Source organism: Nilaparvata lugens, chromosome 10, assembly GCF_014356525.2.
Source record: "Nilaparvata lugens isolate BPH chromosome 10, ASM1435652v1, whole genome shotgun sequence".
In the NCBI taxonomy this organism is placed as follows: Eukaryota; Metazoa; Arthropoda; class Insecta; order Hemiptera; family Delphacidae; genus Nilaparvata; species Nilaparvata lugens.
In genome coordinates this window covers 12,530,370-12,547,598 of record NC_052513.1, presented here as the reverse complement: position 1 = coordinate 12,547,598, position 17,229 = coordinate 12,530,370, and the positions used below count along the sequence as shown (strand labels likewise).

Below are 17,229 nucleotides of genomic sequence, written 5' to 3'. Positions count from 1 at the left end.
TATTCGCGTTCATCAGTAGTTTTCTTTCTCACGATTATTTTGATTTTTGTGTTACCTATAATCAATAATAACTCCAGTCACCAGTAAAAAGTTTCCAGAAACGTGGTGTACTGAATGAATGACTTTTCATGATGATTTTTAATTATTTAAAAACATTGTTGACATTCTGAGCCTTCAGGCTAAACTTGGGGTCGCTGAGAACGAATCTGCAATCAGAATTTCTCTATCACGAAAATAACGAAAAACCCAGCTGTTGATCTTACGGCAACCGTTAAAAGTCATCCTGCAATGCGGCCGAAACACTTCCAAGCCAGACACCCATCTCAAATGACAACAACGCCAAGCTGTGAGAAAAAATCCTGCACTGCGGCGCTAGGTTTAGCTCTGTATTGTGATCTGTGATACAGAGATCTTCCCTGATCAAGATTAAAGAATGACAGATTTACGAGCGTGAACTCAACGGTAATTTGCTACAAACTGCTTTCCATTAACTTGCTTTTCAATCAAGAAGAGTGCATCACTGGTGGTTTTGGCAGGAATTGAGTCAAGCAGTTCCGTTGATGGTGGGTGACGGAGGGGAGATGGCGGGCAGATTCAGCAGAGGCGCCGCGTTGGCGTTGTGGTCGGCTGTTGCTGTCGCTGAGCCAAACACCGGCATATTCGAAGCGCACCGGAAATTCGTTTCCTCCAGATTTTGCTGGATTTTGGAAAGTGTCTGGTTTTGCTCTACCAAACCACCTACGCTCTGCAACATCTAAGGAAAATTCGTTTGTTAATAACAATTATTATTACAACAATGACTATCTTGAAAAATACTTTTAAAACCTGAAAAAATTTAACGATGGTCAAATTTACAATGTTAACTGCAGAATCTAGGAGATAAAATCAAATAATTTTATCATAGAAGGCTCTTGAGATCCTCAACAAGAGTATCACAACAGTTGAAATTCAAAACATTGAATAGTTACAAAATCACAGACAGTGAATAAATATAATTATTAAAATTGACTAGATTTAAGATTCCTTAGTATTCACATTTATCATAACAAAGACTCAATAACAGAAAGTGTTACCTATATTTTTCAAACAAATGAAGTGTATATATTTGAATAAATTGCATCTTATAACTAATAGTCTCTTTAAAACCGTTTTTTAAGAAAACTATTAAAATGATCACTATCTCAAAAATTAATAAAAGGAAATTTTTAATCAATCAGCCAAAATTAATAATAAAAGAAAATTCTCATTAATAAGCAAATTAACATAATTAACAAATCTACAAAAAAGAAGGGGGGATGAAGAAAACCCCTGATCAAATGAAGGAATAGTTATATTGAGCCACATTATTAAAATCAATGCCAAACTGAAAAGTTAACAATGTTCTCTCTTCACGAGGGCGCGAGAAGAATGCTCTATTCATGAAAGCAGTAAAGACATTTTTTATGAAACTAAATAATTCTTTAAAATGTATTCTTCGAAATGAAATGATTTAATTAATCAGGAAAGCCTTTAAAAATATTTTTTAAGAAACCAATAAGTCAGATTAGCATGAAATCACAATCTCAACTTAAATTTGCTTCTAAAGTACAAAAAGTGACGAATTTCAGTTTCATTAGAGTCTAAAAAATCTGTTGTAACTTTAAATAATACTCCAATACTTGCTAAGGGTGATTCCCACATAAGCTGCGTGGGTAAGGTAAATAATGATGATGCGAGTTGAGAGGGAGCTTTATATAGTTTGAAACTGAGAATGAAACATTTTTTATCAAGCATTTTTCAAGTATTAACTGTCACCGCTGTGCTCGGCTTGAAAAAAAATACTAATGTGTTATTCAGCAATTTTGTAATATACAGTAATTTTATTGTACATGAGAAAACATACCTCAAGTGCTGCATCTATGGCATGGTATTGTCGCTTGATTTCCGTCATAGCTTGGTGCCAAGTATCATTTAGCAACTTTTTCGTCAGATACAAATTTCTCCCCATCTCTTCCAGCTGTGTTTCCTTTTCAGTCAGTCTTTTTCTCAGATCGAACGCCTAAAATAAGCAAAAAGTGATAATCATCTATGAAATAGTTATTTGTGCAACTAGTGCGCAAAGTGACAGTTTGCTGCACCGAAAGAAAGAGCCGTAGGCGAGGGCGGAATGGTTTCTTGAGTGCAGCAGAGGAACTTTGCGCACGTATTTCACATTAAGTTTTTCCTACAGTTACCATTGAATATGAAAAGTGGGTAATTATGGGTAAAATTGCCTGAAATCCATCAAATAACTTAGTAGTGTTTGAATGGCGAGGCGGCTGTGTGGTGTGTGCTGTGGTGGCACTGTGCTGTTGCTGTCCTCGATATAATATATAATAGTAATAATTAGCGCGTTGTGCTTGGTTGCACCTCTGCTCACTATAGCAGCCACAGCAGTCACTGCTACCAACTTCATTTTGATTTTGCTGCACTGTTGCTCCATATAACCTACTAAGTATTTTGCGTTGCCATGTTGCAAATCTGGAGTGCAGAAAAATTTTTCCCGCACAAGAGCGGAAAAGTGATTCTTTGCGTTCTGTAATCAGTGCAGCAATGGCCACTTTTCAACGTAACTGTAGGAAAAATATTTAAACAGCCAAGTCATCATAACCATTCATTTTATTATGTTTTTATCTCATTTGATAACTTGTTTCTTAATTAACTATGAGATTGTTTTCTATTTTCAGATACATTTCTGTAATATTTTACTCCCTACAGAAGTGAGACACTTCAAGAGTATTTTGCTCAGTGTTCGTTCCAACTACAAATAAATAGATAACGTATTATAAGTGGTTTCACTTATAATGTTACATGTTTTGAGTATAAACCACTAGCAGCTCTGAATTTTTTCAACTTACTTCAAGCAAACATCCTTAAAGTTTCAATAATACTGCACAAGTGAAAATTGAAATGAAACGAAATGAGTTGAAATGTTGATTTCGCCTACCTGGTTGTCAGTTATTTCTCCGTCATTCAACTGTGATTTCAACTGATGCACCTCCTTCCTCAAGGACTCCACAATGTCTTCAGCACATTGCTTCTCCTCCTCCTTTTGATTAAGCTTCTCAGATAGTTGGATGCTAAAAAACAAATATTCCATTATTCATCCATGCCAATTATGTTTTGAAACATTACTGTTAAATAGAATTATTGTCGGTATTCCATGGGGATGAATTATAGTGACTAATAAGTTAGTATATACTGAAAATTTCAATTTTTTAATTATCTGTAAGTTTTGTTTCTGTATGGAAATATGCAATTCAAAGTGAACCCGAGTCGTTAAGTCGGGAGTAAGTACAGGCTCACAGCCCAGAGACAGTTTCTCTTCACAATCAAAAATATTGAAATAGTTATTTGTGCAACTAGTGCGCAAAGTGACAGTTTGCTGCACCGAAAGAAACGTTTACGCCCGAGCCGTAGGCGAGGGCGGAATGGTTTCTTGAGTGCAGCAGAGGAACTTTGCGCACGTATTGCACATTAAATTTTTCCTACAGTTACCATTGAATATGAAAAGTGGGTAATTATGGGTAAAATTGCCTGAAATCCATCAAATGTTTTTCTGTGTAATTTTATTATTGATAAAAACCTTAATCCTAAAATCCTAAAGTCCTCGTTGTCCTTGGTTATAATATATACTTAATAATTAGCGCGTTGTGCTTGGTTGCACCTCTGCTCACTATAGCAGCCACAGCAGTCACTGTTACCAACTTCATTTTGATTTTGCTGCACTGTTGCTCCATATAACCTACTAAGTATTTTGCGTTGCCATGTTGCAAATCTGGAGTGCAGAAAAATTTTTGCCGCACTAGAGCGGAAAAGTGATTCTTTGCGTTCTGTAATCAGTGCAGCAATGGCCACTTTCCAACGTAACTGTAGGAAAAAATATTTCCAGTCTAACAAAACATTCACATATTACTTGGAATAGCCACTTTTATAGATATCGATTGATTTTATAGAATCTAGTAAGAGTTTACAAGATTCACTAGATTCCTAAGTAAGAACTTGGCCTACTTTCAGAAAGTAAGTTTCAACTAAATGATAATTACTAAATTTAATGTCTTACATTCAAAATAAAAATGTTTAATTTTTATACACAATTGAAAGTTGATATAAATTTATCGTCCAATCAATATGCAGTGTGAGTCAAATGTATGGGAACCCTTCAATAAGTTGGAGACTGTTGTAGATATAATACTGTAACTTTCAGGATAAGTTATTGATCAAATACTCTACCCTTTAACGTACAACTGAATTTCAAATCCTCATAAGGTGTTGTAACTCGAATATTTTAAATGTAAACACCCATTATGTGGTGCATCATTTAAAAGACCTTAAAACAAGAAAGATGGCTTTTATAAAAATGTTCTATTATACTTTCATCTAAAATGGTGGCTGCTTAAAGTTTTAGTTTTTAAAGAAATAATTGATAAATTTCAATCAGTCGCCATTTTGGATAAAAGTATCATAGAACATCTTCATTGATGTCATCTTTCTCTTTTTGAAAAGGCCTTTAACATGATGTGTCATACAATGGGTGTTTACATTCAAAATATTCGAGTTACAACCCCTCATTTTCTTGAAAACTAAAACTTCAATCTGCCGCCATTTTGGATACAAGTAACATAGAACATTTTAATTGATGTCATCTTTCTTGTTTTAAAAAGGCCTTAAAATGATGTACCACACAATGGGTGTTTACATTTAAAATATTCGAGTTACAATCCTAAGTCACCCCCTTATGAAGGGTTGAAATTCAGTTGTACGTCAAAAGGTACAGTATTTGACCAATAACTTATCCTGAAATTCACAGTATTATATCTACAACAGTCTCCAATCTATTGAAGAGTTCCCATACATATGACTCACTCTGTATAACTCGCTACCAGCACTAAATCTAAGGGTAACGCCAAATAATACAAAAATGAGACCCATAGCAATTTAACCCAGTTTATGTTTATAACGATTTTAAAACAACCGCTTAGCTTGTTAAAACGAAAACATTCTTTATTTGACGGAGTTGGGTCTTTCTAAGCCTAAATCAAAGCCTGTTCCGCTTAAACTTGGCTAGAGCATGCGACACTCGAGTAAAGGTGCGTACAGACTTTCGCTCTGCTCCGCAACCAAACGTCACTCCAGCAGAGCGTTTGATGATCGACCGGGGAGCAAGAGTGGTTCGACCGGGGAACGCGAGAAGATCTAACATCTTCCGTAACGTTCATGATGGGTGCGACTGCCGAGCGCAGGCGGAGCTACTGCGGTACGATGGAGGTACGAGGGCGGAGCGTGCTCGTTGCGGGTTGGAAGCGCGTATATGTGTACGCAGCTTAAGAATGAAGAATTAGGTTCTAATTTCAAGTACATAGTAGAATTCCGATAAATCGAAATCGGGTTAACCTAAACCCTAGGAAATCGGCATTTTCGTAGCTAAAATAAAACACTGTATCATATATGAACGTTGAGTGATATAAGGGTGTGATAACATTGTACATGTGTACGTATATGAGCAAGTGCACGCTTGGTTATGCATGACCAAGGGTACAGATAAGAAACTAAGTGTGGAGAGAGCAATATGAACACTCACACTGAACACGTGCACTTGCTGGTTCCATTCAGAATGAGCTGCTTCATGCAAGTCACAACGTGTTTCAATGGCACTTTTCAGATTTTGTTGTTTGGCTCATGCATGATCTGCCATGCACTTGCACATAATATACACATTCAATGTGATCACATCCCAAGTTTTTCTTATAAAATGGCTAAGTTTTTCCTATACTTCTATAGTGGATCAGAAGTTCGAATACTAGTGCTTCAATGATAGAAAATGTGGTATATAGCTCAGATGAAAGAGGCTGAGCGCCTAATTTCAAATGTACAAATGATGTCACTATGAATGAATATGTTTTAAAAATTATTTGGCATAAGCTCGAACGCTAGCGCTTCCATGGAGAAGATGTGAACTTTCCCTGGGGAAATTTCGTCACCAGAGACCGTGTAAGACTCAAAAACACACCATTTATAGTGCATGGAGACTTCAGCCATGAAACGAGAAAGAAACGTGCGGTGTTACTAGCTTTGAGAAGAGAAATCATTCGGGCGGTTGGTGCTGATAGGAACATTCATCTGAACGTGGATCGATTGTATGTGGAAAAACAAGTTTTCACGTATTCAGGAAAAGATGGACTGAAAGCGGGAAGTCTAGATGGTATAGGAAAGCTGAGGGAAATGTTTCGCGTGGATTTAAAAGACAGTTTCCAGAAAATCATAGCAGGAGATCGGAACAAGGCAAACGCGGATGAAGTAGCCGACGAGAATGAGGACGAACATGTGGCTGGATAGGAAAGTGATGTCTGTCACGTGTCGAGTATAATTAGTGTAAATAGTTCTTCTGTAAATACTAATTGTCAGGATATAAAAGTTCTTGGGTATAACGTAGCTGGGATAAAAGGTAAGATGAAGGATCTAAATTTCATTAATTTCATCAAATCGTATGATGTATTCTGTTTATGTGAAACGTTTTTAGAACAGGCCGATAATATTTTATTTGAAAGAGATTTTCAAGAGTTTGATTTGCGTTTTGTTGCTGCAGTAAGAAGTAGTTTATTTGGAAGGGCAAGTGGGGGTTTGATTTATGGGTATAATAAAAGAAAGTTGAAGGGAAAAGCTGGTTTTAAAGTATTTAATGATTTCGAAGGTTTAGAAATTGATTTCCTTAACACAAGTGCCGTTATAATACCAGTCTATTTGAATTGTGCTGAGGATAGGTGGGATGGGGACTTATTAAATATGGCAAAGATTGGTTATTTTAATTGTAGAGTAGGAAATAGCCAGGTCATACCGGAGGAATTATTAGATCCAGAATTTAGAGTTAAATGGGATCGAAAATCGAAAGACATGGTATTGAATCGTAGAGGTAAAATAATTTTGGACCTCTGTGAAAGATATGATCTAGTAATATTAAATGGGAGAACAACGAGTGATGAATTGGGAGAATTTACGTTCACTAGAGGTTCAGGTGCTTCAGTGATAGATTTGTGTTGTGTGTCTAGAGGTTTGCTCAAGGATATAAATGATTTTAAGGTGAAGCAAGAAATATTTTCTGATCATTTCCCCGTAGAAGTAGCAGTAAAAGTAAGTGAATTGCGAGTAAATGAAGATTATCTGTTGCCGCTGCCGAGGTATGGTTGGAAAGGAAATGTAGAGCGACAGTATCAGGAGCGTGTAAGAAATCAATTAAACGAATCAGATTTGGATGATGTTACTGATGTTGAACGCGCCACGAATAGCATTCTTGCAATAATCAAGAAGAGTATGAATAGACAGCGACACAATAATAGAGTACCGATAAATGGAAAATTTAAACAGGAGTGGTTTGACTGGGAGTGTGAAAGAGAGAGACTGAGGTGCTTCAAAATGTTGAATTTATTCAGGAGAAGCAATTCTGAGGTCACTAGGCGTACTTACACAGATTTGAAATATAACTATAAAATATTGTGCAAGAATAAAAAGAAAAAATATTATCACGGTGCGGCAGTAAAATTGGCTAACGTAAGAGATTCTAAAAACTTTTTGGAGACGGTGAGGTTATTTAAATCATCAAGAAGATTAACAAGTAATGCTATAACATCGGAACAGTGGAATAGATTTTTTGAGCGACAGTTTACAGCAGAGGCTCTGGGAGGTATTGATGTACTGGTGGGCCCTGTCAATAGGAGTGAAATTCTGGATGCGACTATAGGAAAGGATGAGTTAAAAGAAGCGCTCCGGAGATGTAAGGATGGGAAAGCACCGGGCACAGATGGACTACCGATAGAATTTTTTAAGAAAGCCCCCGATGAATTATTGAATACTGTTCTGTCGCTATTTAATCACATAATTAAGAGTGCAGACATACCTAGTTGTTTTAGTGAATCAGTAATTTTCCCTATATTCAAAAAAGGTGATTTATCGGATGTAGAGAACTATAGAGGGATATCTTTTGGGAACTCTATTGCTAAATTGTTTGCAGGAGTGTTGCTTGGAAGGCTGGAAAGGTGGGTTAACGTGAATAAGGTGTTGTGTGAGTACCAGGCGGGCTTTAGGAAAGGGTATTCCACTTCTGACAATATCTTCAACCTTATCAGTATAATTAACTTGAAACTTCAAGGTAGAGGGAGAAAAATGTATTGTTTTTTCGTCGACTTGAAAGCCGCGTATGATAAAATTGATAGAATAGCACTCATTCAAAAATTATATATGATGGGTTTGTCAGACCAGTTTGTTAGGATTATTTCTAGTATGTATGTAGACACAAAAGCTAGTATCTGGTGTGGAAATAAGATGTCCGATTTTTTCGAGACCACATGTGGATTAAAGCAAGGCTGTTTGTTATCCCCGTTGCTCTTCTCCTTGTTTATAAATGATTTGAGTGATAGTTTAAGAGAGGGAATCTGGTTGGATGAATTAAACGTCAAGGTTCTGCTGTATGCGGATGATCTAGTTTTATTGGCATCTACACCAAAAGCTTTGCAGAAAATGATTGATGATATTCAGTGTTATTGTGAGAAATGGGGGCTGGTGATAAATAGAGAAAAATCTAAAATAGTGGTGTTTAGGAAAGGAGGACGTGTGGCGGAACATGAGAGGTGGTACCTAGGTGGTGAGGAGATAGAGGTGGTGAACAAGTATAAATATTTGGGCGTTACTTTAACATCAAAGTTATCATTTGCCGAGCATATTAGGGAGCGGACGTCACTTGAAAAATTCGGAATGAATGGCGTATGGAGAAATTTCGTTGCTAACAACATCATAGATATAAAGGTGAAGTGGAAAGTATACAGAGCAGTCGTAAGAACAATGGCAACATATGGAGCTCAGGTGTGGGGTTTTAAAGGCTATGATATTTTAGAAACTTTGCCAAGATTTTTCGCTAAGAAACTTTTCATGCTACCCCAGTCGACTCCCAATTACATAATGCATTTGGAACTAGATTTAGAACCAATTTCCATATTTATTGTAAAGTTGCATGTTGAATTTATTTTCAGAATAATAATGAAATTGCCCCGAGGAAGGCTACCTCGAGTATTAGCAGAGAAGATATTAAGAAGTAAGATTTCATGGTACAAAGAATGGAGGAGCTGGGACGAGGAATTCGGGTGCAATTTGATAAGATGTTTAAATGAAAAGAGTGATTGGAAGGTGGAGTTGAGCTGCTTGTGCGAAAGAATGAAACAGAAGATGAGAGATGAGTGGATACAAAAAGCGAACGAAGCACAGTTTCATGGGTTGTATAGACAGTTAGAGCGGCAAAACGATAACAGATCTTATCTTGAGTGTCTTTCCGATAGGAGGAAGATAAGCTTAATAATTAAAGCAAGGGGATCCCTTTTCCGCCTCAATTTTTCTCACGACAGAGACGAAATACAGTGGCGATGCTCACTATGTAACACGGGCGACATAGAGAATATGTTTCACTTTATGGGTGGGTGTCCGATATTGGGGGGTGCTCGTAAAAAATGGTTAGGAAAATTTAAACTTACCGAACTAGAAGTGATTGAATGGCTAAATGGGAAAGACTGGAGAAAAATGACGGCATTTTTGGAAACAGCTCTAAGACTAAGAAATGATTTAATAATAGAATTTAATTATTAGTAGATACCGACTCCTGGCAGACAACCTTCATGGTTATGCCAAAATAGTGTCTTGTGGTTTTTTTTATTTATAAATTATGTAAATTTTTGGAATTTTTATTATTTGTTTTCTGTTATTTCTTAGTATGAATTACATTTTTTGTATGAATATTTTGTTTATAAATAAAGACATTTTACTACTACTACTACCGTGTAAGTTGATTCTTCCCAACAAACTTCTGATCCCTTAAAAGCTATTTTTAATAAATGAAGGATTAACTAAAATTGGTTATCCGGCATGGCTCTTACCCCTTTATTTCGGTTCTACTGTATTTCATTACATTCAGTATTGGAATTTTTAGTTAGACAATATAGAGTAAGTCACTTTGAATAGGTACTTTTTCTAATAGAGTTACAATTGAAACATTTCAAATGGTTACTTGGAATTTTTATTTCATTCTAATATAGTTGACTATATATATGGTCATTTCATTCTAATTTAGTTAGACAATATAGAGTGAGCCACTTTTAATATGTACTTTTCCTAATAGAGCTACTACAATTGAAACATTTCAAGTAGGGTTACTTGAGAATTTTTATTAAATTCTGATATAGAGTGAGTTTGGAAAGCTACTGACGTTTGGAGTTTGTTGGTGCGCGCACTGGTGGCCTGCACGATGGTGAGCACCTTGAGCAGTTTGGTGACGAGGTTGTCGACGTCGATCACCTGGTCGACGAGCGAGTGCACCCCTGCAGTGGCACCCCCTATCTCGGCAGCCCCCACCACCTCGCTCAGCTCCTCGGCCTCCTGGCGGCTGATGATGGCGTCGGTCAGCTGCTGCAGGGAGCCTCCCTCGCCCTCACCGTCACCATCACCCTCGCCATCCTCGATGGAGGCGATCGACAGCCGCTTGTCGGGCGAGGACGAGGTGGTGCAAGTGGTTGCGTCCCTATCCCCTCCCTCCGCGAACCCCGATGGCTCCGGCTCGGCTGACAGCATTGGCTCGCTGTCCGATACTGTTTCTGCTGAATAAGCACATCAATGAATTCATTAAACATTCTATTATTTTACAGTATCTACATAGTATTTGATTTACTTTTTCCTCTCAATAATATTGTACATGAAAAACAAATACAGAGTGTTTCAGAGAAACGGGAAATTTTGAAAGTTGAATAATTTCAAGAAAAACAAATCTTTAAATTAAGTTTTTCATATCATTTAATAGTAGAAATAATGCCATTTTATAAGAAACATATATTTTTTACTTTCCTTGTCCTACTACCATAGGTAAGGAAAGTATTGCTTTCCAAAAAAAATTAAGGTACCCCAATTTCAAGTTTTCTATACGTTTCAGTATTCTAGTATCCGTGTCATGGACAATGTGACGGAGATACTACATGAATGTTTGCATAGAAAAGAAACACACCTGCAAGATGTTTCTTATAAAATGGCATTATTTCTACTATTAAATGATATGAAAAACTTAATTTAAAAATTTGTTTTTCTTGAAATTATTCAATTTGAAATTTCCCGTTTCTCTGAAACACTCTGTACAATTCCATAACAAAATTACACTAATAATACCAGAACTTGACCAGAATTGAAGCATAATAAGTTAATTGCAACTCACTTTTCGAAATACATTCACAAAATGCATCCACAGTAACGTTGAATACGTCATATATTATGATGAAGTTGAAATTGTGATCAGAGTCAAGGAAATACTGACAATATTATTTTACTAGTTATGTGGAAGTGACACATAACCTGGCTATATTTGGACTGTTGTATAAATTGGAATTGGAACAGTTTTGGGCTCAAGCCTATATAGTAGTACTATTCTGAATAGTTGAATAAATAAATACATAAATAAATATGTATGCGAACCTGTATGAGATCGCCGTGACGATGAGGTGGCCGATCGGATGGCGTTGATGACGGCCGCCATGAAGCGCGAGGATGCCGCCTCCAGGGAGTTGGTGGCACTAGGCTGGTGCTGGTGCTGGGGACTCGTCTCCGCGCTGCTCCCACTATCACTGTATGCCTCGTTGTGGTACACTACATCCTATACATGCAAAACAACAACATTACTTAGTATTGAGATTAGCAGTGAGAAAGAATATAATGATACAGGCGAACGAAAATAAATTAACATGAGAATTAGCTGATTGATTGATCGATAGATGGATAACGTTAGGTACCGTAAACTCCGATTTGATAATTAGATAGGCTATTATTATTATTTATTTCATTGACAATCACAAATCATAATTATAATATATAATATGATTGGGAGAAGCCAACATACATAGCCCAAAACTGTCTTCTCCCAAATTTTTACAAATAAAAGTTTCAAAAAAGAATGAGGTGTGTTAAAAAAGGGGGCGTGCTTGCAATTTATATTGTGATTCTGATTTTATAATATATTATTTGGGTACATAAGAGAAGTCCAGAACCAATTTCTTCATGCAGAACTTCCTTATGCTCGATCCTTGTGGCCCAAATCCTCGTATTTTCGGCTCAATTTCCAGTTTTCAGCTATTTCTGCCAAATCTCGTAATCGGACAGAAAACGTTGCTCTCGCCTTTTTTTTAGATTATAAAATTCTGAATTCGGAACTCTCTATCTCCAATAAGTACTGAGTTATGATTTTTCAAAACTGAGTGAAATTTGAAGAAAAAATCAATTTTGATGAATTTTAGTTTTTGATCAACAATATCTTCCGATTGTTACCATTTAGATGTATAATTCAAAATCCCTCTGGGCGTATTCTTGTGCTTTACAATCTGAGATCAGGTAGAGCGCTCTATAGATTTCCAAGTACACCTGACAACAATGCCCCTTGTATTGAGAAAAACACCTAATTTTCAGCTTCAACCATCATCACCAACTACATTGTCCTCACATTGATATTTCGCACAATTACATAAGTTCATGAGATTATGTTCTATGAGAATCACCCGTTAGATGCACTTCACTTCAGTATTTCCTAGTGGAGAGGCGCGCTTAAGGACACCTCAAGGATCAAAATTTCAAACACTTATAACTTTTGACACAATGATCAGATTTCATTGTACTACACTTCATTCTTCTCGGCTCGTCAAGACGGTCCAAAATCATGCACCATAAGTCAAATTCGGTCGAAAAATGGAAAATTTATTGTCGAGTGTACTTAAGCCCATATTCCAATACACAAAAAATCTGGTGTGGTACACTCACACAACTTTCCTTGCTCATATTTGAAACTACGATCAGACTTCTGTTATGTGTATATATAATTGTTTTCAGAGTACTTTTTCCTTTGTGTAAATTGTGAAACTCGATGATTTGTTTAGTCCTCATTTTTTCAAAGTCGTCAAAACAGCTGTTCTACAGATGAAATATCTCGACTATGTATTCTTTTTATGAACTGCGCTACCTACCTACCTCATGCACGAGAAGGAGGTTACTTAAGTCCATTTCCCAAGGATGGGGTGGACCCCCCATTGTTTTCCCAAAAAGGAGACTCATGCCAGTTGATAGAGCTGATAAATAACTATACAGGGTATGAAATTGAAAAAAATCGGTCAAGTTGTTTAGAGAAAATCATGAAAAACATGGTTTTTTAGTAATTATCCGCCATTTTTCTCAAGAATATTACGGAGCTCCTGCAATTTTCTCAGAAATGAGACTCATGTCAGTTGATAGGGCTTATAAATAGCTATTCATGGTATAAATTTGAAGAAAATCGTTAGAGCCGTTTTCGAGAAAACTGTGAAAAACATGGTTTTTTAGTCATTATCCGCCATTTTTCTCAAGAATATTACGGAGCTCCTGGAATTTTCCCAGAAATAAGACTCATGTCAGTTGATAGGGCTTGTAAATAGCTATCCATGTTATAAATTTGAGAAAATCGTTAGAACCGTTTTCGAGAAAACCGTGAAAACATGGTTTTTCAGTAATTATCCGCCATTTTTCTCAAGAATATTACGGAGCTCCTGGAATTTTCCCAGAAATGAGACTCATGTCAGTTGATAGGGCTTATAAATAGCTATCCATGGTATAAATTTGAAGGAAATCGTTAGAGCCGTTTTCGAGAAAACCGTGAAAAACATGGTTTTTCAGTAATTATCCGCCATTTTTTCCGCCATCTTGAATTGAATTTTATTGAATTTCTTGTTGTCGGCTCCTCATGGTGTAAGATTAAAATTTCAAGTCAATCGGTTAATTAGGAATGGAGTTATCGTGTTCACAGACATACACACATACACACACACACACACACATACACACACACACACACACACACACACACACACACACACACACACACACACACACACACACACATACACACACACACACACACAGACCAACACCCAAAAATCATGTTTTTGGACTCAGGGGACCTTGAAACGTATAGAAAACTTAAAATTAGGGTACCTTAATTTTTTACTTTCCTTGCCCTATTACCATAGGTAAGGAAAGTATTGCTTTCCAAAAAAAAATTAAGGTACCCTAATTTCATGTTTTCTATACGTTTCAAGGTCCAAAAAAATGATTTTTGGGTGTTGGTCTGTGTGTGTGTATGTGTGTGTGTGTGTATGTGTGTGTCTGTGTGTCTGTGAAGACGATAACTCCATTCCTTATTAACCGATTGACTAGAAATTTTAAACTTAAGGTCCTTATACCATGAGGATCCGACAATAAGAAATTCAATAAAATCCAATTCAAGATGGCGGATAATTACTAAAAAACCATGTTTTTCTCGAAAACGGCTCTAACGATTTTCTTCAAATTTATATCATGGATAGCTATTTATAAGCCCTATCAACTGGCATTAGTCTCATTTCTGGGAAAATTTCAGGAGCTCCGTAATATTCTTGAGAAAAATGGCGGATAATGACTAAAAATCCATGTTTTTCACCGTTTTTTCGAAAACGGCTCTAACGATTTTCTTCAAATTCATACCATGAATAGCTATAAGCCCTATCAAATGACATGAGTTTTTTTCCTGGGAAAATTGCAGGAGCTCCGTAATATTCTTGAGAAAAATGGCGGATAATTACTAAAAAACCATGTTTTTCATGATTTTCTCTAAACAACTTGACCGATTTTTTTCAAATTCATACCCTGTATAGTTATTTATCAGCTCTATCAACTGGCATGAGTCTCCTTTTTGGGAAAACAATGGGGGGTCCACCCCATCCTTGGGAAATGGACTTAAGTAACCTCCTTCTCGTGCATGAGGTAGGTAGGTAGCGCAGTTCATAAAAAGAACACATAGTCGAGATATTTCATCTGTAGAACAGCTGTTTTGACGACTTTCATCGAATTTCACAATTATTCACACAAAGAAAAAGTACTTTGAGAACAATTATACATACACATATACTGAAGTCTGATCGTAGTTTCAAATATGAGCAAGGAAAGTTGTGTGAGTGTACCACACCAGATTTTTTTGGAAAGCAATACTTTCCTTACCTATGGTAATAGGGCAAGGAAAGTAATAACATAATGACGATTGGCGGCAACATAATTATTTGAAACTACGATCAGACTACTGTATATGTGTGTATATAATTGTTTTCAGAGTACTTTTTCCTTTGTGTAAATTGTGAAATCCGATGATTTTTTAAAAATCGTCAAAATAGCTGTTTTGCAGATGAAATATCTCGACTATGTGTTATTTTTATAGACTGCTCTACCTACCTACCACATGCACGAGAAGGAGGTTACAAAGTCCATTTCTGAAGGATGGGGTGAACCCCCCATTAGTTTCCCAGTAAGGAGACTCATGCCAGTTGATGGAGCTGATAAATAACTATAAAGAGTATGAATTTTAAATAAATCAGTCGTGTAATTTTTGAGAAAATCGTGAATAGCATGGCTTTTCAGTAATTATTCGCCATTTTTCTCGAGAATATTACGCAGCTCCTGCAATTTTCCTAGAAATGAGTCTCATGTCAGTTGATAGGGCTTATAAATAGCTATCCATGGTATAAATTTGAAGAAAATCGTTAGAGCCATTTTCGAGAAAAACATGGTTTTTTTTAGTAATTATCCGCCATTTTTTCCGCCATCTTGAATTGAATTTCTTATTGTCGGGTCCCCATGGTATAAGGACCTTAAGTTTAAAATTTCAAGTCAATCGGTTAATTAGGAATGGAGTTATCTTGTTCACAGACATACGCACACACACACATACATACATACACACACACACATACACACACACAGACCAATACCCAAAAATCATGTTTTTGGGCTCAGGGGACCTTGAAACGTATAGAAAACTTGAAATTGGGGTACCTTAATTTTTTTTGGAAAGCAATACTTTCCTTACCTATGGTAATAGGGCAAGGAAAGTAAAAATGGCCAATTTCTATATTCAATTATTTTTAATTGCTGTTTGGAATATGTTTTTAGAAGACTGAGTTGGGAAAACAGAGGATTATGCATGAATGGATATCAGCTGTCAAACCTAAGATTCGCAGATGGCGTTATGTTGATTGGAAAAAATGCTGAAGAGATGAGAGAAATGTTCAACGAACTCATAGATGCAAGTGAACGAATGGGTTTGAATCTGAATGCAAATAATACAAGAGTTATGTGACCAACTCTACCAAGAAGAGGATTGAGGTCACTGCTGGGTCGATAGGCTATGTGGATGAATATGAGTACCTGGGTCAACTTCTATCTTTTGAAAATCGAACAGGAAAGGAGATAAGCAGAGAATAAACAAGGGATGGAAGAAGTATTGGATCGTAGGGGATCCTAGGGAGCCTATAAGGGAAATATTCAAAGGAGACTTCTTGAATGAATTAAAAGCGAAAGCCCCCAGAAAATGTATCTATCCATCACTGTTGTATGGGGCTCAAACTTGGACACTGACAGCTGAACTTGACAAAAGATTAGAGACAACTCAGACAAAAATGTCAAGAAGTATACTCGGGCTTCGACTGCAACAGAGAGTTAGAAACACGGTAATTTTGAAAATGATCAATGTGAAGTATCTGCAACGGGAAGCTCATCTAATCAAGTGGAGATGGGCCGGTCACGTGGCAAGGATGGAAGTTGACAGATGGGCGAAGACATGCACGCAATGGATACCACAGGACAGGACCAGAGGAAGGGGACGACCTGCACTCCGGTGGAGGGATGAACTTTCACAACGAGTTGGAGATTTGTGGCTGACCGAAGCTAGAGACAGGAGAAGATGGGCAAAAATTATTGATAGACTCTGAATTGAAAAGTGAAGAATTATATAATTTAAATTAATGTGAAATTGTATTTGTTGCCAACCACATATATACCTCATAAGAGAGGCTTTTGTTCTTTCAAGAATGTAAATAAAGCTATTATTAAATACTTGAAAAAGTGAGGTTAGTTTTGTTTTCTGGCGCCAATAACTGACTTACTGGCTTCTCGGTTTCTGGGTTGTGTGGGAATGATTCAGGGTGAATTTTGTCCTATTGTAATTATGTTTATAAATTGATCAAGTGAATTTATCATTAAATATATTTTGGTGAACAGTTTGAAAGTAGTTTATTTTGTACCTAGTAACGAACGTTGCAATACATTAAAACATTGCAAGTGATGTGGGCAAAGTTCAGGCAAAAAGAG

At 36.6% G+C, this 17,229-nt stretch overlaps 1 protein-coding gene across 5 annotated transcripts in view; it reads right to left on the bottom strand.

Moving 5' to 3' along the window:
* Positions 1–371: 371 nt before the first annotated feature.
* The window catches only part of LOC111052807 (serine-rich adhesin for platelets), a 61,773-nt gene continuing 44,915 nt past the window's right edge, over positions 372–17,229 (bottom strand). For 4 of the 5 annotated variants that reach the window (XM_039436328.1, XM_039436330.1, XM_039436331.1 and 1 more), the window contains 5 exons: positions 11,512–11,689; positions 10,262–10,649; positions 2,966–3,098; positions 1,883–2,038; positions 372–754 (listed from right to left, as the gene is read on the bottom strand). In XM_039436328.1, the coding sequence (XP_039292262.1) occupies positions 545–754; positions 1,883–2,038; positions 2,966–3,098; positions 10,262–10,649; positions 11,512–11,689 (1,065 nt within the window). In that variant the 3' untranslated portion in view covers positions 372–544. The remainder of the gene's footprint in view (positions 755–1,882; positions 2,039–2,965; positions 3,099–10,261; positions 10,650–11,511; positions 11,690–17,229) is intronic. The other variant, XM_039436332.1, reaches the window with a different exon arrangement.